General features: G+C 30.0%; 2 protein-coding genes across 7 annotated transcripts in view; one reads left to right on the top strand and one right to left on the bottom strand.

The window, feature by feature from the left end:
* The window catches only part of LOC143063575 (STE20-related kinase adapter protein alpha-like), a 32,342-nt gene extending 19,287 nt beyond the window's left edge, over positions 1-13,055 (top strand). For all 4 annotated transcript variants that reach the window (XM_076235792.1, XM_076235790.1, XM_076235793.1 and 1 more), the window contains 6 exons: positions 1,015-1,186; positions 1,961-2,065; positions 2,238-2,331; positions 7,717-7,852; positions 8,682-8,803; positions 10,146-13,055. In XM_076235792.1, coding sequence (XP_076091907.1) covers positions 1,015-1,186; positions 1,961-2,065; positions 2,238-2,331; positions 7,717-7,852; positions 8,682-8,803; positions 10,146-10,216 — 700 coding nt within the window. In that variant the 3' untranslated portion in view covers positions 10,217-13,055. The remainder of the gene's footprint in view (positions 1-1,014; positions 1,187-1,960; positions 2,066-2,237; positions 2,332-7,716; positions 7,853-8,681; positions 8,804-10,145) is intronic.
* Positions 13,056-15,736: 2,681 nt separating this feature from the next.
* Positions 15,737-24,747, bottom strand: part of LOC143063574 (uncharacterized) — an 80,246-nt gene continuing 71,235 nt past the window's right edge. For all 3 annotated transcript variants that reach the window (XM_076235786.1, XM_076235787.1, XM_076235789.1), the window contains 2 exons: positions 20,540-20,659; positions 15,737-17,463 (listed from right to left, as the gene is read on the bottom strand). In XM_076235786.1, the coding sequence (XP_076091901.1) occupies positions 17,422-17,463; positions 20,540-20,659 (162 nt within the window). In that variant the 3' untranslated portion in view covers positions 15,737-17,421. The remainder of the gene's footprint in view (positions 17,464-20,539; positions 20,660-24,747) is intronic.

The raw sequence follows: 24,747 nt of genomic DNA, 5'->3' as shown, positions 1-24,747 counted from the left end.
CTGGAACTTTGAAGAGTTTGAACTTGCATTTATATTCTGTACTACGTACCTTGTACACTTACCTTAAGGATTTCTGTAAAAGATAACTTTGTACTGGTAAGATATGTCCGGGCAGACATACATTACTAGTAGAAAAAGTCCCTAGAGTGTTAAAAATTTCGTGTGTGCTTTTGTTTCAAATAAAAAATGCTACAAAACTTAAAACTCTGACAATTGTCACGTATTTTACATCGCATTTATAAATGATCTGTATGGACAACTTGGCGATTTTACTGCCAGATATTCTCCACTTTACAGGGTTTTGTCACTTTTGATTCATGTCAGATATAAATAATATAGCGGCATCGTTAACATAATCATCCTGATCTGCGGATCACAAAAGGCCATCCCTACATGGAATACAACGTCCGTTTACAAATTAGTTTGTACACACGTTGATAATTTTGTATCAAACGAACTTTTTTGTAAATGAACCCTGCTCTTTAAGTATAAAGGTACAGAGTAACGTACGTCATATCATGATTTCAGGAAGCGTTTAACATCGATTTCAAACAAATGCTTTGAAACTTCGAATGCAAGTGTTCATGTCAAACGCTCAGGTGATACCAAACGGACTGAACCTTATACATTAAAGATAAAACCCGAGGATTCCGGTAAAAAAGTTTTGAGCGGGAAATACAAATATAAGATTTTTGGTAGGAACGAAAAAATAAAATAAAATAAAATCTTGCTGGTAAATACAAATAAAAATTTTCAGGCGGAATGAATTTCAAGGGTCGGTCGGCAAAGGGCAAACAAACAATATTTTAATTTAAGCCTTGCTGTTCTTCATTTTGACAGTTTTTCATTGAGGATTGAGATGTTTCCCCTAACAGCAAGTACATGACAGATTAAAGCATTGAGTTGAGTGTTATTCATTCACATGATTTAATTGCAACTTGTATTTCAAGACAAGTATGTAAGAGTTTGGTAATAAGAAATGAAATTAACTTATCATCATCCCATACTTTACAGGGGCATTAAAGCTAGTCATATTCTCCTGTCAGCAGATGGACATGTGTCGTTGACAGGAATACGTAATGCATATAGTATGATAAGGAATGGTCATCGACTCAGGACAGTACATGAGTACCCAATCACATGTGTGTCCATGTTAAAATGGTTCAGTCCGGAAATTTTAGCACAGGTAATTTGTACGTTTTATAGACAAACTGAATAGCAAAAAACACAAAAATAACACAGAATGGTAAAATGACATACTTGAAAAAGAAAAACACATTTAAGTCCTGAGAAAAAATAATTATTAAATTTTCTCGTTCATGGTCATTTTTCAAATAATAAAAATCAGATATTGATACTTGTTTAAATGGAATAAAAGCACTGACAAAACCTTATGTTTTAAATTTATGTTTAACTCTAGGAGGTATAAAATAAATGAATATTACTGCTCAGTCTTTGTAAAAATTACAACAATTCTATGGCTTTCAATAATTATTTTGACTCTAATAGAACAACTACAGTAATTTGATAAACTGAAGCAAAGATAAGTGTGCAGAGGACAAACCCACTATAATTACTTGCTGAAATCCATAACACCTACCTCAAAAATACCATCTAAATCAGATATTATCCGAATTTGTAGTGGAAAAGTAACTGAATAAACACCTGCTTGATGATATTCATTCATATGACTTTAAAATGCCAAGATCATTCATGAAATTTCACAGAATTTTATTTTATTTAGTATATATATATATCCAAGCTCTAATGCATTAATTCATTTTGTTATGCACTAGAAGAGAGTACCCCCTTTTGTGGGGAAATTTGGATACAGGGAATCGCTGAAGCACTTGTACTGGAGGGAGGCTCCCACTTAGGAACATTGTTGTTTACAAAGCTAAAGCATCATAGCATATTAGAACTGATAATTTATATTAACCTTGTATTTATTTTATAACAGAATTTAACGGGATATGATACCAAATCAGATATTTACAGTATAGGTATAACAGCTTGTGAGTTAGCCAATGGGGCAGAACCGTTTGCAGACATGCAGTTAACCCAGGTTTGTATCTTTCATCAATATCCAGCAGAAATTGTTCCATGTTTTAAACACATTTTCTTGCAATGGGTCAAATGATATTAGAATTTTAAAGAATTTGGTTAAAATTTGAAAGCTATGAAATCACCTATTCCTGATTAAAGATTGTACTTTTGTAATTACATGTGTTTTGTAGATGTTACTGGAGAAGATGCATGGTACAAAGCCTGTACTTATAGATTGTACAACTATAGCTGATTTAGTTGGTGATGATGATAATGCAACACAAGGTAAAAATCTTAATTTTGGAATTAGGAGGCCCTTTAAATGAATATTCAACTAGGAGGGAGGGTTGTTGTTGTTGTAATTGTTTTTTTAAAAGAATGATTTATGAGTTATGTCGGATTTTGCGTAAAGTAGATATTCAGGTTTTTAGTAGATATTGAAAGTTTTGTCAAATCTTTCCTCTGCATGATTGATTGTTGATATACTTATTTTGGATAAGAATTCAGAAAATAAAGTTTACACGTAAGAAGACTTTATTTTATATGAATAGAGACAAACATATTTTGTTTATTTTATTGCCTTTTATTCTAAACATTGTGAAATATTTGAAGCTCAAACTATTTTACCTAGGAATGGCACTTTCAATATATTGAAATTATTTACTGCTTTGATATTTCATAAATAGGTTTTGCTTTATGCAAGTATAATAATGCATTTCTATAATTCAGCTTTTGTAGTTTAAATTATACAGTTTGTTTTGTATGTTTTTTTTAAACAATATAAACATTATTAAACTTTTTTTTAAATGCTGGTTTTTTTTTGGAATATACTCATGCACTATAACTGATGTGTTTATTGCTAAAGGTTTTCTTAGTCAAAGCTTTGTTTGTCAGGGTGTGGGATTTATTTTCATAAGGTTTTGTTGTTGTAAATCTGAAAATAGTTTATATAATATTAATGATAAATGAATATTTTTTGTAAATAACAAGATTGAAAAAAAACCTAAGGAAAATTTTAATGTCACCATCATTGGCAGTAAGAATACAAAATGACAGAATGTTTTCATACTTTGCCAAATTGTACTATATATCATACTATTTTCAAAAAATGTATGGGTAGCCAAGCTTGTTTTCAAGGTACTGGTTGTGCTTAATTGACATATTTTGTTTATGGATTACAGGGGAAAACATTATTTACATTTATAGGAAGAAATGTTAGAATATTGAAATAAAAAAAGGAAAAGATGGATCTAATGAAAATACACACAAATGTTTTGAAAAAAAGAAAAAGAAAAAAACGGATCACAGTTCTTGTATTTTACTATAAAACAAAATATATCAATTTACTGCACATTTCTTATTAAAACTAAATTTTCTGAGTTATATCAAATTATAATTCAAGATTGGAGGTATAATTCAAGGTTTTAAATTTTTGAATCAACCAAAACTTTTTGTATTTGTAAATGAATATATCTATACTTCTTTTTTCCATAATATTAATTGTAAGGTGTTACAAGAGCTTACTCAACCTTTTCTAAAGAAGCTTTGTTTTTGAGAAAGCAAAGTTGCAGTTAACTCAATTCTGTGTTTCAGGGATTATCAATATACATATGTATGCCAGTTACTTGTCAAACATGAGTTTCCAAAGATTTAGATTTTTCAAATAAATAGATGTCCCCATATAATTGATATAAATGCATTGTAGCATTTAAAAAAATCACTTCAGATAAAAGAATTGATTTTCCAATTAGACATTTTATTTACACCAGAATCTGCATCATTGTCAGCTAACAATATTTTTGTCATGCTTTCTATATAGATGAGCATTGTACTTTTTGTAAGTGTTTATTCAGAAAAATATACTTAAAACATACATATAGACATATATTAGTATACATTGCATTATATTATATTCAGGTTATTAGATACATGTACATGTCCATTTTAATAGAATAAAACTTAAACAGGGTCAACAGATACATTTTTTCAGAAGATTAAAAAATAAGTAAATAAGTAAAATAAGCATAATCTAAAGACAAATTAACATGGTAAAATTGTTGCTTTTCCATGTTTTTTCGCACAGATCATACCAATTTTAATGATGAAATCATGTAAATGTAGTCATTTAATGTATCTGATGACCCCATATAATTCATATTATTAAAAAAGAAATGTTTACAGCAATATGTTAACATTTTATAACAAAAAATAAGTAAAATTGAGAAGGGAATGGGGAATGTGTCAAGGAAACAACAACCCGATCAAAGAGCACACAACATCCAAAGGCCACCAATGGGTCTTGAATACAGCGAGAAAACTCTGTAAGTGCAAAGAGTTTATCAAGAAACCACCATTCAAATAGAAAAAAATGCAATTTTTGCTTCTTTTTGTGTTCTTTCTATACATTTATGGATCTTTTGCACAAATTTTTAATTGATTGGGCCTCTGGAAGAATAAATGTGCAATAATATTGTTTTGGTTCTAGGTAGATTGGAAATAGTAACTTTATGATTATATGATATAATCATAAAGTTACTATTTCCAATTCTATAATATCTTGAATAACTTATAATTTTCATTCAACCAGTCATTAATTTATGAATTGTTCAGCCAATGCTTTTCAATTGTTTAAAGTATATTGTTATTCATGAAAAAATGGAGGTTAAGTATGATATTGACTATTTTCTGTTTTACCATTCATGGCATATGATCCTAAATATATTAGAAAATAGGCACAGCACATGGCATGCCAAAACAAGCCTCATAGAGAAAATACATCAATGTTGTTCATAGCATTTGCCCTCTTTGATAAGTTCAACAATGGTTACAAAATACAGAAAACCTGGTTTGCTGTCAACTTGGTAGCCCATTTCTTATTGTATTTATTATACTAATTTTGAGAGGCCGTTCTGCCTGATGAACAAACATTGCATTAGAATATTATTATCAGGCTAACTTTTGCATCATCAATAAAAATATTAAAAGATGCTAAATTTTTATTTAGAAACAAATCTGACAATCCTGCCACAATAACATTTTGTGACTTTAAAATGTTTTAGTGATATCAGTGAATCTGCTTTGCAATAATTTACAAAAAAAAAAAAAAAAATAATAAGTTTAAACACAATTTAAAAATGAATTGGGCAGTTTCAAACAACTGGATGTCTTATGTAATTTAAGGTTTGGAGTAATTTGTATGAAGTCATGCACAAGAACAAGTGTTTCAAGATTTTTGGATTTGTTTCTAAAATAGATGTATATATATCATATAATATGAAAGAATTCGTTTTTGAGAAGTTTAAGTGTGTCTAAAATTTTATGTATGACATGGGTCATTTTCAAAAAATGTCGAATTTTGAAATTGAAAAATTTATTAAAAGTTACTTATTCAAACAACCCTCTACATAAGCAAATCAAAACAAACAGTACTTTAAGAACAACATATTAAAAGATGCAATCTTAATGATGTCATACAAGAATATCTTGAAACATTTTTTGATCGGTGGTACAATATTTTGTCTATCCTGTTACCATTTCCAAAGAAATTTTGGGTTATTAAGAAAAGGTTTAGATAAAATGTTAAGCTTGTTTAACGTTACCAATTAGATGGTTTTCAAGAGAATAAACTTCTATATATATTCATTCTGTAAAATAATAGATTATTTGCCAATTTTCTAGGTTGTACTGAAAAATGGCTCTAAAAATTGGTTTTCAAAGGTTGTAAAAATTACCACCAGTAATGCAAGTCTAAGATAGCAATTTATATTGTTCGGCCTTTTTCCACCCTTTCGAATAAACCCAACATCAAGTAAATCCCTCATAAGTTAATTTACTTTTCTCTTTATTTCGTTGGTAACAGGAACGTACGTTTCTGATATATCACTATATAAAAGTCTATCCTGTTACCTTTTTGTCTATCCTGTTACCGATATCAGTATTGCACCTGCAAATGCTTAATTGGGAAGATTAAGACGTTATAACCTTAAGATGAGTTCAAACAATGAAATATTTCATTCGTTTTCCACCTACATGTTAAGATAAAAAAATTAACGACGTGTTTGTCTATAATTGTCTATCCTGTTACTGTAACCATAGCAACCATAGTAACAGGATAGACATAACAGGATAGACAAATTTCTTCGTTTTTGATTGCTGTTGTGAAATAACTACTCCCTTTGGTGAAGTGATTATGGTTTTCTATTGTGAATTTGGTTTCCAACACGTTATTGCACTTTTTACAACCATACTGTTAGTGTAATTAATCAAAATGGTCGGTAACAGCATAGACATGAAAAAAAGTACGCTCTATTTTTTTCACGAAATGTCTTGAAATTTCTTTTCTCTACACTGTCGTTCAAGAAACGAGGCGTTTTAAATGTAAAGATTACTTTGCATTTTTGAAATCAACACTGACTGATTCAATATTCATAGGGAGAATAATTTAACGACTGATTTAAGTAGCGGTAACAGGATAGACATGAACCTCCTGTACGCTGATTGAATTTAGTTTGTAGATAATCTGTTACATACAATGATAAAGAAGCTACGATTTTTCGTTAGAATTATAATTAACGTTCTTAAAAAGTCTCTTTTGCAGATATCAAGGCGATCAGAAAATCGGAAAAAAATCATTTGAAATGTGTTTTTCTGACAATGTACGCACACAAATACCCCCAAAATCGGCCTTAAATGCAGTTTAATCTTATCAAAATAGATTTAAGGTTTGTTTATTATTAATGTTCTGAATCACAAATCCGACAAGCTTTCATTTAAACCATTACAACTGAAATTTCCATTAGAAATAAAACTTTTAGCATGGGTGTACTGAAAATTCGACATTTTTTGAAAATGACCCACATAATGTACAGATTTACGCTTGACAGTCATATTCATTGTTTGTCTCTATACAATCTTTAAGTGCTTAATTGCTGTTCAGAAATCAACAGTTAAAATATTAAAATACTTTACAATCTTTAAAAATTCACAAATTTGTGTAAAAAGGCACTATATGTCCTTCAAAGAAGTATAGTTGCTGGCAGAATAATTTAGTCAAAGAATGAAATTTTGAAAAGATTCATGACCACTTACTTATTATATATATCCTACCTTCAACTTTATATACAAATAAAAACCATTGATAAGTAAACAAGAACAATTCAACTTTTTTTATGGCTTAAGAAAATGAGTCTTATTCATAAAGTGCAAAGTCAAGAAATTATATTCTTAATATTAACAATGTAAGCTCAATTTTGTTTGCTTCATGATTTGCTTAAGGTGGTACCCAACACTTTCACTAAAATTAATTTGGCTCGTTTAATTTTCATAAAATTTTGACAAAGTATTTACTTTGACCCTTAAACAAAAATATAAAAATTTCAAAAATTTTGAACCAACCATTTTGTCAGAAAAATTACATTGGTTATATAGCAATTTGACAAACACCAATTTTGATCAATGAGAAGCTTAATATTCCTTTTACAACACAACGTAATTAAAACGTTTAGCTGACTTTACAGAGTTATCTCCCTGTAGTGTTAGGTACCACCTTAAAATGATAGCTCATACAAATGCAAATTGATAAATTTTTGCCTTGTCATTTTTCAGTTTGATTAATTGACTTAATGCTAATTTTACTAGTAAAATAATCGTTCCTTTTTGTCTGTATTTTAGTTGCTCAAGATTCTGGAATAGATGTAGACACAGCCAAAAGTCGAGCAGAGGTGGTAGATATTGCCAGTCGTAGGAAATTCTCTCAACACTTCCATAACTTTGTTGATGTTTGCTTAGAAAAAGACCCTTCTGATAGGTCAGTAGGTTAAAGAAATTTTCAAAACAAAATTGTTGACATTTTAAAGTGTTTTGTGTGTTACATACAGTTTTTTACTTGATTTTTATGCCCCACCTACGATAGTAGAGGGGTCATTATGTTTTCTGGTCTGCCTCCATCCGTCTGTCCATGCATACGTTCGTCCTTCCGTTCGCTTCAGGTTAAAGTTTTTGAAGAAGTCCAATCAACTTGAAACTTAGCACACATGTTCCCCATGATATGATCTTTCTAATTTTAATTCCAAATTAAAGTTTTGACCCCAATTTCACGGTCCACTGAAAATAGAAAATGATAGTATGAGTTGACATCTATGTACTATGGACACATTCTTGTTTTATAAGTATTAAAAGAATGCACAATAAGCAGAATTTATTAGCATTTTTTAAAGATTATTTTACATGTTGAAAAAATAAACTCTACTTTACTTGGAAATAACAGAATACAAATAAGTTAATGCTTAATTCAAAGTGAACAGAAATAATTGATCACTTGAGATTTTGTGCTAAGAGAAAACAAGAAAAATAAGTAACATGTATACCCAAACAAAGAGAAGAAAATGGGAAATAACTTATAATAAAAATAACAGAATGAATGAAAACTTACAGAAAATGACAATATAAATAATATAAATAGTAATTTGGACCAACATAAACATAAGTAAATTAAAATACGTAAAAAAAAAAGAAAAGGAAAAAAAGAAATCTTTTGGTATGTGACTTCTAAAACTATTTTGAATGAAGAATGCAATTTTTCACATTTAGTTTTATTTTAATCAATGATGTGTTATAATTTTTAATTCCTATTTCAGGCCAACTGCATCATCACTATTAAATCATTCATTTTTTAAACATTTGAAGAAAAGGTCATGTGATTTTTTGCCAACATTAGTTCAGCCTGTTCAGCCATTGAGAGCAGACATGTTACAATCAGGTAATTCATAAAATTAAGAATGAAAATTGGGATTGTGTCAAAGAGACAACAACCTGACCAAAGAGCATGAAACAGCCAAAGGCCACCAATGGAACTTCTACACAAAGATAAAATCCTGCACTTGGAGATGGGCTTCAGCTGGCCCCTAAAAAAAGTGTGTACTAGTTCAATAAAAAAAGGATGTCACCGAACTCAAATAAATATGAAAATTAAATGACTAAATTAAAAACATTTACAAGACTAACAGAGGCTCTTGACTTGGGACAGTCGCAACAAAGCGTCAGGATTAAACATGTTTTTTTTTCAGATCTCAACCCTTCTTCCCCTACACCTCTGACCAATTTGATAGTCAAAGCACTGGACATTTTTAATTTATTAGCTGTACATTAATATTTACTGCCAGTGGAAGACAGTTGATTTGTGTTACCAGTACAGTGTGTCTTATTATTGGGACTAAACACCAATACTTTGCATACAATACAAAATCATTAAGACCACTCTTGATGAAGTTGAGACATGGTTCAGTAAAGAGTATTTGATACTTTAAACAATAAATTGAAAATAACACCTTTTAATAATTTCATGCAGCCGAAACGCTTTTCTGGATTTACCTTAATCAGGAACGCTCAAAGCCAAGCATTTGAAATCGGAGGATGTATATAAGTACAGAAACCGTTTAGTATAGTAGTGATTAAATTGAATTATTTTCTCTCCCATTAAAGGTGCACCTTCTAGGCAACTTATGTACCAGTTTAAACATAGAACAATCAAAGCTGAATATTTTCTTAAACTCGTCATTGTAAATATATCTGATGCTTGATGCTTAAAATCTGTCCATGCTCTGGATTCATTTAGTTGGAAACAAATGTTCATGGTTTTCGTGGGTATATGTGAACCAAGAATTTAAATGTGAAACAAATTACAAATTTTCAATGAGATGTATGCAGACTCTGCAAAATCTTGAAATCAAAGTCTTTAAAAAAAATGTAGGTTTTCTATAATCCAGTTGTAAACATTCTACCAACAAATTCAAAATTAACATGTTGCCATATTTTTTTATTTAAATCATCGAAATATGCCAAAATGGCTTATTTTTGCTGTTTTCGAGCAATTTCAGCTGTTAATAAATGGCGCCCCCAAAAAATCAAGATCAGTTCAAAATTTCCCAAAAAAATTTTGTTTGGTTAATTACATTACTAAGGTGCACCAATGTGCCAAATATAAACTCATTTGGCAAAAGTGGCATTCGGACGGTTTTGCATGGTTTCCTGGCAGATTGGCTCTTAACAAATTGATATATTGATCAGACATTTATGTTTTATTTGCCTATTAATTATTTCAGCGACACCTTCTCCTGAGGATGAACTTGTTGCTGATCTTCAAAATATTAATGTTGATGATTGGGAATTCTGATGAAAGTTACTTAGTTTTTTATAGAGGACTTTAGAAAATTGATGTGGATTAGGTGGAATGTTAATTAGGATGAACTAAAGGATGCCAGATATGTGCTATTGATGTGCGCTGTTAATCATTGTTACTCATTGTTTTGACGATGAAACTGTTTAAATAAAGGATATCTTTTTACAACTGTATTTTGAAGTATTCTCAAACTCAATTGCAAATCAAAATTGAGGTTAGATGAAGGTTATCTTTTTTCAAGGTCAACAAATTTTTTGTGAAATCCAATTTATGGCAATAAATATAAACAGAATGTAATGTTAGTACGACTGCTGAAAATGAGGTGGTTAACTTTGTCTTAAAATAACTGAGAATGTAGAGCGTAGTTTTGTTAAGTGTACTACTGCAAAGGAAATAAAAGTTGGAGTTTACCTGTCCATTTCAATTTTTGAAATTTCTTGTTATTTTTAAGAAAGAGTTAACATTGCAAAGTAAAATGGGTACCCAATTTGTTAGAATTACATATCATGCCTAAAACTGGGCCATAATGTTTGACAGGGTCAACTTCCAAAATTTTGTAAAATTCTAATTCCTGAACCACTGCAACAATAAATAAACAAAATAAACTTTTTTATAATTTTGGATTAATGACAATTTGATTTTTACTAACATTCATTGAAAATATGAATCAAAATATTATGTATATGTACAATTGTAGAATATGTAAATAAATAGAAAATGTTAAAAGTAAGTATGTTATCTGAATTTCTTGAATAGTTTGTTAAATGAGAAAATCGTTCTGTGATATACTTTGTATAGGAATATAAGGAGATGTGATAGTCAATCTGTTTAAAATCAACTGTTTGTTTGGCAACAATTGATAGAAAGAAAATTCTTGATACCTCACATATCAAAGAAGCAAAACATATAAAAGTAAAAAGATATGTATGATTGCCAATAAACTCTCAACAAGAGACCAAAAGACAAAGTAATTTACAACTAAAGGTCAATGTACAGTCTTCAACAAATGTGTAAAATCCATACCATGTGTTTTACCATTTTAAAAATTTTAACCTTATGTACAATGTTTAGTGTGATTTTAATATCAAATGTGTACTGTAAATTTTAGCCAAACAAACAGCTGATTTTAATATAATTTTGTGATTGTATGTATAAATTTTTGATTCCAACATATTTTGTATACTGTAAAGTTTGTGAATGAGGTTTATTTTTCACATTCATATTTTTAGCAGTAAGGATAAAAGTAGAAGAGATTTCCTTCATAACTAATTATATTAATTTTTTTTTGTTGATGACTTAGTTGTAGGACACATTTTGAATATTTTTCAAATATATTTACAAACTATGAAGACTACTGACTCACAGAGGCTTCACTGACTCAAAAGTAATTAAGGAGAAAAGGGAGAGCTTTTCCAAAGGGATATTTTTTACTCTCCTCTAAGAAGAGGTGTTTCAAAGGGGAAATTTCCAAATTTAAAAAAACTCTTGGGAGGTTCCCACCAGAATCTGTGGCATTATCTCTCATGTTCCTCTAAACAGTTCAGGTATATTGGAATCGTTTTCTTATTTCTAGGGTTTAAAAGAATGAACATAACTATTAAAAAGCCATGATACAAAATTATCACACTTTATAAACTATCATTAAATATAAAATAAGGTTAATTTTCGTAGACTCAACATTTTGAATTTTCTGAACTGTCCCCAAATATTTTGTTGAATTAAATATTGCAATACATTAATTATAGCTGTATATTAGCTGAAAGTTATTTACAGTTTTTTTAACTACTTTAAGAACAGATTAATAAGTTTTGATCGCCAGTTATTTAAGTTTGTTGGTTTCTCATTTATTTTGTTTCTGAAGTTTAACATATCCTAGTTATGTGCATTTATATTGTATCTACCAAAATATATTCCTCATTATCATTAAAGCGTTATTTATTCTAAAACCTGTTCTTTTCATGTGTCACAATCTGTATACTGTGAATTTATTATCATTTGTACGATACCAATTTTCATGGATTTTCTTGGTATGTCTGAACCACGATTTTAAATGTTCAACAAATTGCAAGTTTTCTATAGGTATGTATGCAGATTTTGGCAAAACCTGACTAAATTCAATATTCACAAAAATACAGCCATAAATTAACCCACAAAAATGAATCCAAGGTATGTTTTCTTTTCTCACAAGGTTTATAAACTAGTCTTACTTACTGAGTTCATTAATTTGCTATGACATATTACACTCTATCGGTACAAGCATTGATATGTATTTTTTTTTCTATTTACTTGTTAGTTTCAATGGAAGGCCATATATTCTTTTTTTATCAAGCAGGATATCATACTCAAACTTTTCTACAAGTATGGTCTTATATAACATGCATATTTTCATATTGAAATTTTTATCCAATGAGCAGTGATTTACCAAAGCACAAAAGAACAACGATAATCAATTACAGGTTACTGTACAGGAAAAAATCTCTAAAATTTTTTAAATTCTCTTTTTCAAAATGTTACTTCAAAATAAGAATTCTTTAAAAATGTTATTGGCTTCATAACATCAGCTGGTACAGACTTGATCAGTTAATATGCATTTTCAAAAATGTTTTTAAAATGTATCCAAAATTTCAAAGATTGTTAACCTTTTAAAAAAATTTGAATGATCTTTAATGATTCGTGTGAATTTGAGTGTTGGACATTTTAGATGGTGATTACAATAGATTATTGTATATGTTAAATGTACTATTTTAACATTTGTTCATTTGTTAATATTTTGTTTGTTAGACTTTAAATACACAAATAATATACATATGTAAATAAATGAAGTCTTGGCTTATATTATGTTTTTTTTTCAAAGTCTGATGGTTTAACTGGTATTGAGGCTGTACCAAACAGGAATTTTGCAATTATAACATAAAATGTTGTGCCTATTGGAATTTCGAAACAAGATGATATTTTGTTCAGGTTTTTATACGCCCGTCAAAATTTTGATGGGACGTATTATGGTATACAAATGTCCGGTGTCTGTCTGTCTGTCTGCCCGGCGTAAACATGTCGCACCATAACTTGAGAACAACTTACCTAAATTCCATGAAACTTAATACAGTTGTTTCTTATGATGGTCAAATGATCTGTATACTTTTTGGTGAACATAAGATTAATACTTTTTGAGTTACGGCACTTTGTAACTATAACAGGGGGGCGTTTTTTTCACATGTCGTACCGTATCTCAAAAACGATTCTTGATTATGGTTTAAAACTTTCTTAGTTATATTAATCTTAATATCTGTATACTTTTTGGTGATGATTCAAAGTTTCATTTTTGAGTTATTGAGTATTTTGTAAAAAAGGGGGAGGGATTTTTTACATGTCGCGCCATATCTCAAAAATGATTTATGATTATTGCTTAAAACTTTACACGTCTTTGTTATATTAATCTATAGATCTGTATACTTTTTGGTGATGATTCAAAATTTCATTTTTGAGTTATTGAGTATTTTGTAAAAAAGAGGGAGGGTTTTTTCACATGTTGTGCCGTATTTCACAAACAATTTATGATTATTGCTTATAACTTTACACACTTCTTTGTTATATTAATCTTAAGATCTGTATACTTTTTGGTTTTGATTCAAAATTTTATTTTAGTGATATTTAGGTTTTTGTAAAAAAAAAAAAAAAAACAGGGTGGGGAGTTTCACATGTCCTGCCGTGTCTCAAAAAGAATATATAATTATTGCATAAAACTTCGGGCGTATCATGCGCTCATGGCGCAGCTGTTTATTGTAATTTTAATGTAAAATTTCCATTTGTATCATTAATAGAAGTTGTGAGGTTGGATGATTTTTGCATCACCTGTGTTTTTTTTCAAGAGAAATGAAATTTCAGTAGTATTGTTCAGAGACGTAGGGCATCTGTATTTTAAAATTAACAAAGGAATTTCATATTTGATGTTCCTTTTGTTATATTACTTCTTAGTTGCTAAAGATTCTGAGGTTATATATTTCCTGCATATTCAGGATGAGAACAATTTTATCATTTCATCATTCAGCAACATGAAGGGTGTCTCATGTGGTTCAGGATCCTTTTGTAGCAACTTTGATCACACCAAGTTGGTGTTGGCTAGTCTCAGGTTTTTTTTTATATGTGGACTGTTGTAGTCTTTATGTTTTTGACCATATTGTTAGTTTTTCTTCGACTTGATTTTTTTTGGGTGAAGATTGCATAAAATGCAATCAAAACCCTATGGGACTGGCTTGATATCTAAATCTTCTTCCAAGGCTTATCACTACCTTTTTAATACACAAAGTGCATTGATTATAACATTCTATTCATCCTATCCATGAACATTTCTAGAAATTTATCAATGTAATATATGCTCAGATATTCAGGCCACAAAATGATGTTACACTTGTCAAGACAATTCAATAACTTTTGCAAGGTGCAGGAACCTAATATCTGCTCTAAAAATATAAATGATGTCCTTATAAAAGTCATCTTTAAAAATTGGAGATATCTTCCTTTGTCCAGAAAAGTGGTAAATTTAATCAACTACAACAGCTTCCTATACAATGCAAAATATAATTTTACTTTTCCCTGATAAATTAAAGCATTCTTTTCCTTTAGTGCTTACAAGCACTTTGTTTATAAATTTTGGTAGTCATCTACCTCCTTTTTTTTATTAGAATATAAAATTGACATCCATCAGAAGGTTTGATAATTTTCATGGTCAGTGGAAAAAATGAGCGTATTGGGCAGCATATCATAAAATTGAGAATGGAAATGGGGAATATGTCAAAGAGACAATAACCCCACTAAAGAGCAGAAAACAGCTGAAGGCCACCAATTCTTCAACACGACGAGAAAAACCAGCACCAGTTGGGGATCTTAAGCTGGCCCCTAAACAAAAATGTGTTCTAGTCGGTGACAATAGATGTCATACTAGACTCCAAAACATATAAATAAACTAAAAGTAATAATCATACAAGACTAACAAAGGCCCGAGGCTCCTGACTTGGGACAAGCGAAATAATATGGCGGGGTTGAACAAGTTTTATGAGAACTCAACTTCTCCCTATCCCTCTAGCCAATGTAGAAAAAAACAAACACACAACAATACACACAGTAAAATTCAGTTTAAAAGAAGTGTGATTTCAATGTCAGAATAGGTCTTATATGTTTAAAGAGCATGGAGTTAACAAAACACATGCTTTTAACTTCCCTAATCAGATTTGATGTTTGTTCCTGCTCCCTACATTAGATCCTTTGCTAGGCTAGTTTGAGCATTCCTTATGATGTAATAAATATTTTGTCATGCTGGGGGCTTTTCATCTGTTCATTATTGGTTTGGCTCATTGTTGAAAGCAGTTCTATAGTTGTAAAATTTACTCATCCTTTGGTTGCTGGTACATGTAGATATTTTTATCATAGGCAATCATATCACATATTCTTATTCTTGTATAGTCTGGTCTTAAACTTTAATAATGACATATTAAAATAATTTTAAGGAAATAAACCAGCTTTAAATAGAAGTTTTATTGTACACATAACATGGCATACATATATCTCTATAACTAACAAAAACAGTAGAAACAAAGATGGACGGAATGTAGAACATATCACAGTTATTTAAAAAAAAAAATAGTTTACTGGACATTTCAGCAAACTGCATTTTAGTCAGGGTACTTATGTTTGGTACCCAAGGTAATAAAATCTAGAATCCAATCAAATGAAAACATTGAAAATTTATTTTGGGTGTAAAAACTGGAATTTCATCAAAGTTGACTAGAACTTATCTATTAAACAGAAAATGTTAATAAAATCTGGAATTTTATCAATGTATACTGTCATTTATTATCAAAAAATTGATTCTAATTGCCCTCAAAAATTGTTGAAATTGCATATTTCATAAACATAAAATTATATAAAATAATAAAACACTGGAATTCAAAGTCCCAATAAAATATCACTAACTGCATAGATAAAGATTAAAGACTCAAAATTAAAATTGTATCAAAGCACATAAAATATTTTCTTTGAATCAATATCCGTCTAAAACATAGAAAAAAAGTTTAACATGTAAAAATAAAATTTCACAATATAAGTATCACATTATTACAAGAAAGACATCACAGCTGACACTGAAGTTTTTTGATTAAATAAATAAGTAGAAATGTACAATATATGAAAAGACACTGGGTAACTGGACTGGTCAATAATTCAACAAAACAAATGTGCATTATGATGCTTATTTACAAATAATATAACCCAAATACCACAAATAACTTTCAACAATCTGTAACAATAGTTGCAATCAATAACTTCAACATTGGTACTGGGCCAAATAATCATGATCGATTAAAATTCAACAAAAGTTCATCAACAAATTCAACAACGATTAATCATAAGCATGATCTTTGAAATCTTTGATAATCAACTTATGTGGGTAAGGTGTATTAAATGAAGCAAACATTTTATGTTGAAAAAAAAAAATCATGAATTTTTTACTTGATTTCAATTCTGTCTTATTGGAGCATTTTGCTATGTAGCATATATTCTTATATGCCTTTGTAACTGAGCTTTTAACATGGGTATATCAATATAAATATATTTAATCAAATCATGAATAAATTGTCCATAATGTAGGGAAAGATCTAGAGAATGCATATAAATAGATTAATGAATCATAAAGCACAAAATCTTCCCTTGATAATGCTTCTCACAAGTATGAATCGAAAACAGAGAAGCCAAAAGGGCAAAGACAACAAAAACTTCAAATGTAACAAACAAATTTAAAATAATGATTTTTGCTTGGAGCCACCACTCTCCTTTTTGTATACCGTACATGATACAAAACAATGCATCTATGAATGAAATCATGAGGTTAAAAATATGGTACTCATACTTTTTCTATAAATTTCAGTTGGTTAATTGTCCCCGTTTACTATTTTGAGAAAAATATTAAAAATTTAAGTTGACCTTGAAAAAGGTAATGACCTTTGCAAGGTTTTCAGCTTAGGGAGACCACCCTTATTACAAGAGATTCCCCATAAAGTTGCATAATTTACTTATAATCTGAACATTCTCTATACAATAATATAATACTTTATAAGTAAAATGATTAAGGACATCTGTTAAAAGATTGTGCAATACTGTCTGTTCTCCTGAGAATCACATCATTTTCTGTTTCTATGGTAACAAGTCTTTTAATAAGTGGCATAGGGTTCACTCAGTGCATAATTTTTGTCCTGGAATAAAAAGTAAAAGAAATATTATTCCACTTGTTAACACATTTTTTTCTTTTTGTGTACTTAATTCAAATTTAAATACATTGTATCTATATTAGACCACTTTATAATGCAAGATACTAATTAGTCATAGGGTAAGTTTTTGTTGTTCAAAGGACAATTATAGGATATAAACCATATGATACAGGCCATTCATTAGGAGGCGGTACCCGGTACTTTTAGCCTCCTATGCTACAGATAAGTACCGCCTTTATTCAGGAATTTTTATATAAGATGTTCATTGAATACATTGAAAAGTACCACCTACAAATAGGAATGTACCGGTCAACACGAAAGATAATGAAACCCCTGCATATGTTCTCTTTGCACTGCACGGTCTTCAACAACTTGTACCTTACAGTTTAAGATATAAAAGCCCAAAACAATGACAAAATGTGAAACAAAACAGAAAGAGAAATCAACAGTCTGATTTATACTAAAAACAATCAATGAAAACAAATAGACTGACAACCAATCACAAAAACTAGACTAAAGGCTCCTGACTAGGAATAAGCACATAAAGAATTTGGCTGGGTTTAACATCTTTCAAGTTTGTGAGCACTCAACCCTTCGCTAACCTTGGACAGTTCTAACAGCACAGCATAAAAACAAATTGTTAAAATAATTGGTTGGAAAGGGTCGGTAATAAGCACTGCAAACACAGCCCCAAAATTCAAAGACCAAAATTCAAATGCTCAATTTCATGCCTGGAGGAATTCAAATATGCAAATTTGGTAGGATTTTGTCTAGCCATTTCAGAGGATAAACTTACTGTTATAGGCAAAAAAGGAAATATTTTGTTTGTTTCGGGAACCCTTAGTATATCATGACAGATCAAAAACCCAAATTAACAGCAGTACCTACAACCACACCTTAGTTGCCTGTTGAAGAAGTTGTGCAATATAGTTGAATTCTAATAAGAAGTTGTAGTTAAACTTTTTATAGTATTTCTTTATAGAACAGCAGATGTAGGTACAAAAAAGAGAAAACTTTTCAATTAATTTCCAGGAGGAATATGTTTTAAAACACTAAAAGAAATGATATATTTGTCTAAGCATTGATTCTGAATATATTGAAGGAACAGGTGTACCATAATTCTTATAACATTAATTGGAAACAAAGAAAAACAACAGTGCACCCAAATTCATACTGTTTAAACAGTATATTGATTTCTACCTTATTTGGTACTGATATCATTAAAATTTCTCGAATGTCCATGCTTTGACCTAAATAGTACTTTCATGATCATTACTCATCTATGATATTAATTTTGTTCATCTTAACATTCAAAATATGCTTCAGTAAGTGCAAAGTCCAATCTGTAAGACAAACTTTTAAACTTTAAAGAACATAGACTTTATTGCACCCAAAACCTGGTGCAAAAGTGGATATACAGAAGAAATCTACTTGGTATACATTTAACATTCCTACTCTTCAGTCGACTAACCTAAAGTGTAGTATATGCCTGGAAATAAAAGAATTAAAGTGTCAACCTATAAAATGTTTTAATATATCAAAATTTTGAATGGGACAAAATAGTAAAATGGCTCGTTGCAGAAAAAGATGCTTTGACATTAGGTATTTATTTAAATAGTAATATCCAGTGAAATACAGAAGGGACATATTGGGAAACTTGCCATCTTTATATATCTTGACCTGAATTAACAACTCTATGGCTCTATGGGGTGTTCATATTACCTTCCTGACTACAAATATTGGTTACAATACTTATGTTTAACAAAGAAATAGAAAAATTTTGGGAGTTATAATGTTCAACTTTTATCTTCTTCAATTACATTGGTCATCATATTATTATAATTAAAGATTATATCAAAACACAACCTGTAGCATGATGAATTACTGGAGGTACGTATTACCAATGCTATTTCAAAGGTTTGAAATTACATAAAACTGCATTATTTCCTTTTCTTTTGCAAAAACTAAAACCTGTCTAGATGAAACCCCTTTGAGACTGAAAATTTGGTTCCATTATGAAAGTGATTTGATGTATAGATGAAATTACTAAAAAATATCTTGGTACTTAAAGAGTGTCTTTCAAAGATCTGTTTGGCAGATATAAAAATGAACAATTGCTTGGGCCAATCCAATTTGTAAGGTTATATTTGTGTCTTTTTCCCGTCATTGACTCTGATCTTCTTTAACAATAAGATTTTATGCTAGATTGATTTTTTTCACTATTCTATTTTAACCTGAAAGATAGCGAATACAAACACCTTATGAAATTTAACACTTTAAAAATTTCTAGTTTACACAGGGTTTGCTTTAGACAGATTTCACTGTATTGGTTAATTTACTAATCTATTTGTACAGCTGTACAGTATTTTCATTTTTAACCCACTAAAGTCAAAAGACTATTTAACATATTAAGTTTTATTAATTGTTATGTTTTATTTAATGTATTATACAACACAAATTCTTCCATAGTTATCATAATCACAACAATGTGTTATACCATCTAAAGAAAATTACATGCATTTACGTGTGATTTCATGCATCAATTTACAAGTCCGTTAAGACTGTCTCCTTGATAGCTGTGTCCTATTGAATAGAATAGTGTTGTCTTGGTGTCAGAATATTTATACAGTTGTAGAATTTAAGCCTCGACACAAATTTCAATCTTTTAAATTATTATTTCAAGGAATCAAAATCTATATTACAGCACCAATACAATCATTTAAACAGACCAAAGTATCGCATATGAACCTACAAATGCTCAAATGTTCAAATCAATGTTTGCTATAAAAGAATATCTATCTGGTGTTTCTAGAAAATTTCAACTAAAATCAGTTCAGTTGTCAGATTTGTTTCAGCACATTGATTGAATAACACTTTAAAATAGGAGAATTTAGCCAGCCTGTTGTGCTACCATTTTTATTGTGAATATATATGTATGGTCTAGTTCACTGGGAGTTTGAAATATCTTTATGTGTCAGCTTAGAATTAGAAAGATAATTCTACCAATTTTCATTGGCCAATGCTCATGTCACATGACTTATACTCTCACAATGCACCTTACCTTGAGATGTTCTGGATATTCATATAAATTGGCATGTGTGCTTGTAATGGTGCTTCTAACATACTTATTAGGTTGAAATCTAGGACTGTAATTGTCATCATTTTGAGTAAATGGATTACCCTGAAACACAAAATAGGGTGACCATGTTCACAAAGTGTTATACAACAAACATGCAGTGAGTTCAATACACTATTACAGACCAGTAACTGATTTCAGTGTGGTACAATTCTTATTTATCATTTTGAAAATGTATATTTAAAAGGAAAGCCTGGGTAAAATTCAGTTTTGATGACTCATGAATCTTCATCTCTTTTCAAATTTCAAGAAACTAAAGAAGGTGTAATTATTCTGGTCATATTCAAAATGAAAGTTGTATTTTTTTTGTAGGGATATTTCTTTTCTCATTTTTCTTTCCATCAAATATAAAGTTTAAATCAAGAAAAAATAATGAAAATGGCAGAAGACATTTTTATTTTGTGTTTTAAATGAGCTCTGTATAATTCAGCTTGTCCAACTGTTATTAAGAAAAAAGTGAATTCCAAAAGTAAAGTATGGTCAATGGTCATCACCTCCCATTATATTTAGTCAATACATTATCTTTTGAAATCTAAATTGAAACAGAGACATAAACAAATATATGTATATATGTCTTTGATTGAACTTATATAACCAATTTTGTCAACCCATATCCAAATAAGTTCAGTCAATGCTGTATTATTGAATTACATTGAGCCAATTCAAGGGAGGTGTACCTGATCAAATCTCTTTAATAGTCATTTCTAGTGTCTTATTACCATAAACCATTAACTTATATCAAAGCACCATTAAATTAGCAATAGTTACATCAACAAGCATTGTTCAATCTTTATGCAATTTCATTTAATCATGCTATTTCTTAATTATGTGTTTTATATATTTACAGTTATATAGTTATAAAATTATACTTATATATGGTGTCATGCAAAAACTTAGTATTAGAATTGAAACGGAAGAATCATGCAAGTTAAATGGGTTCTGAAAAATAGTTAATGGTTATTAATACAACCCAAGTGTGTAAAAAGTAAAATCACAAAAATACTGAACTCAGAGGAAAATCAATTCAGAAAGTTCATAATCACATGGCAAAATCAAATAACAAAACGCATCAAAAACAAATGGACAAGAACTGTCATATTCCTGACTTGGTACATGCATTTTCAAATGTAGAAAATGGTGGATTGAACCTGGTTTTATAGCTAGCTAAACCTCTCACTTGTATGACAGTCGTATCACATTCCATTATATTGTCACCGATGCTTGAACAAAACAAACAGACACAATAGTCAAAAATGTCAACAAGAGTGCACACGCTGAAATGTCTCGCCCTTCTATACTAATCATTGATATTATGTTGATAGTCCTAAGTATAAAGCTAAGCTTTATTACAACTGTCACATAAACTTAACATTAACCAAGATAACTAAACAAAGACCAATGAACCTTGAAAAAGAGGTCCAGGTCAGATGAACCATGCCAGGCAGACAGGTACAGCTAACAATGCTTCTATACAACATATATAGTTGACACATTACTTATAGTTTAAGAAAAATAGACCAAAGTACAAAAACTTAACACTGTGCAATGAACCGTGAAAATGAGGTCACGGTTAAATAAAACCTGCTCGACTGACATAAAGATCATAAAATATTTCCTTACACCAAATATAGTTGACCTATGGCATATAGCATTAGATAAAAAGACCAAAACTCAAAAACTTAACTTTGACCACTGAACCATGAAAATGAGGTCAAGGTCACATGACATCTGCCCGCTAGACATGTACACTTAACAATCATTCCATACAACAAATATAGTAGACCTATTGCATATGGTATGAGAAAAACAGACCAAAACACAAAAATTTAACTATAACCACTGAACCATGAAAATGAGGTCAAGGTCAGATGACACCTGCCAGTTGGACATGTACACCTTACAGTCCTTCCATACACCGAATATACTAGCCCTATTCCTTATAGTATCTGAGATATGGACTTGACCACCAAAACTTAACCTTGTTCACTGATCCATGAAATGAGGTCGAGGTCAAGTGAAAACTGTCTGACAGACACAAGGACCTTGCAAGGTACGCACATATCAAATATAGTTATCCTATTACTTATAATAAGAGAGAATTCAACATTACAAAAAATTTGAACTTTTTTTTCAAGTGGTCACTGAACCATGAAAATGAGGTCAAGGACATTGGACATGTGACTGATGGAAACTTCGTAACATGAAGCATCTATATACAAAGTATGAAGCATTCAGGTCTTCCACCTTTTAAAATATAAAGCTTTTAAGAAGTGAGCTAACGCCGCCGCTGTAGCCGCCGCCGTAGCCGCCGCCGCCGGATCACTATCCCTATGTCGAGCTTTCTGCAACAAAAGTTGCAGGCTCGACAAAAATAGGGGTACACTCTTGCCCCTAATACTTTTTCCCTCTCATAAAAAATGTCATGGCAGTATTTTTACAAATTTTCAAACATGATGAGTCCATGAAAATTAAAACGAAAATTGCAAGTGAATACCTTCTAAATAAGTATTACCTATGTCTAGCTTTACAAATAATTCCCTGTACATCTTTATATCAAGCTCTAAAAACTTCAACACAGTTGCCAACTCACCTACTAGAGGTGGTTCACAAAAAAGCCTCCACACTTTAGTAAACATGAATCACAAGTGGCAGCAACTTGGAAAGTAACCCCAAACTTACATTGCAAGAGGAATGTTACTGAACAAATCTTTTAAGTTCATGTACATTACATGTTATTTAATATTCTAATTTAGTTAATTTTATTGATTTGTTTGCTACAGAAAAAAAAATATATTGAAATTCTAAAATTGTTTTAATTTGAATTGAGAGATGTGGGTAGATGTCAATGAAACGATTACCCTAGAAAAGACACCTAGAGGGTATATATGGTCAAACAAAACCACTTCCTTGAACTGATTTGAAGGGTACTTAATGTGTTATACTATTTCAATAAATAATGGGTCATAGCCATTTGAGTATTTTTGCAGGCTGGCAACTATACATCCGATATGTTCAACAACAACCCTAATGATATCAACATTCTTGATCTAGCTTAAATAGTTATCTCCCTTGAATTCCGTGATGTTTTCTAATATTCTTTTTTTTTGTGTATCCATTTTCAGTTAATAGTTACACAAAATTATTCTTTTGTGTTTTTCTTCAACACATAGATTTTTTATTGTGTGTTTTTTTATTTTTTTTAATTTTTTTTTATACATTCACGTCACATCAAACTATATTGCACTGTGTTTCTTCTATGTTTTGTTTTAAACACATGCTGTTTCGAAATAAGTACGTTCATTCAGCATTATTCTTTTATGACTCTGTATATTTCTATTAGAAGTCATCTGCAAGTGGTTGCATCAGATACTTATTCCCAAAGCTGTTCCGATAATCTGTTGCATTGCTTAAATTTGCAAGACTTACATGTGTATATAGGAATATCTATAACATGTTCAAATTTCATTTTATATTGTTGGTCTTTTGTCTTAGTCCTTATTTCTGCTACCTGTTATCTTCACAGCCAAAATACTAAAATCTTTACATATTTTCTTGCAACTTGTCAAATGAATTCATAAATTCAATAGTAGAGAATGACAAGAAAGGAAAACTGATGAAAGCTTGAAAACAAAATTGCAAATGAACTTGAGAATTTTTTGTCAGAGATCAAATTATTTTAAAACAGCTATCAATCTTTATAATAATCTCTGTATTTTTAGTGTATACTGGTACCGGTAGTTGCAATTTGTGCAATTTTGAAAAAAATAACATATTGTTATCAATTATTTTTTTAAATAGCTTATAAACTGAAAACAGAATAAATCTGAAAAGCTAAAAGGAAATATGTTTCAGGACATAGAATACCAATTCTGAAAATGATACACATGTATGTGGTATTTATGCCTCAAATGGTAAATTTTCTAGCTCTGAGATATGAATCAATTCTAGCAAACTATTTGCTTTTTTTTTTGGTTCTACCTCATGTTTTTTAAGTCTTTGTTTTACATATGACAGGTAAGGATCCTCAGTCTTGAAGAACTAAATAACAAAATATATAAACAGAGATACAATGGGGACTATTTGAATTGTCATACTGTGGATTCATTATTATTCGTTGGATACCAATTTTCGTG

Source organism: Mytilus galloprovincialis, chromosome 2 (assembly GCF_965363235.1).
Source record: "Mytilus galloprovincialis chromosome 2, xbMytGall1.hap1.1, whole genome shotgun sequence".
In the NCBI taxonomy this organism is placed as follows: domain Eukaryota; kingdom Metazoa; phylum Mollusca; class Bivalvia; order Mytilida; family Mytilidae; genus Mytilus; species Mytilus galloprovincialis.
The sequence above is the reverse complement of the archived record's forward strand: the minus strand, read 5'-3'. Positions and strand labels throughout refer to the sequence as shown.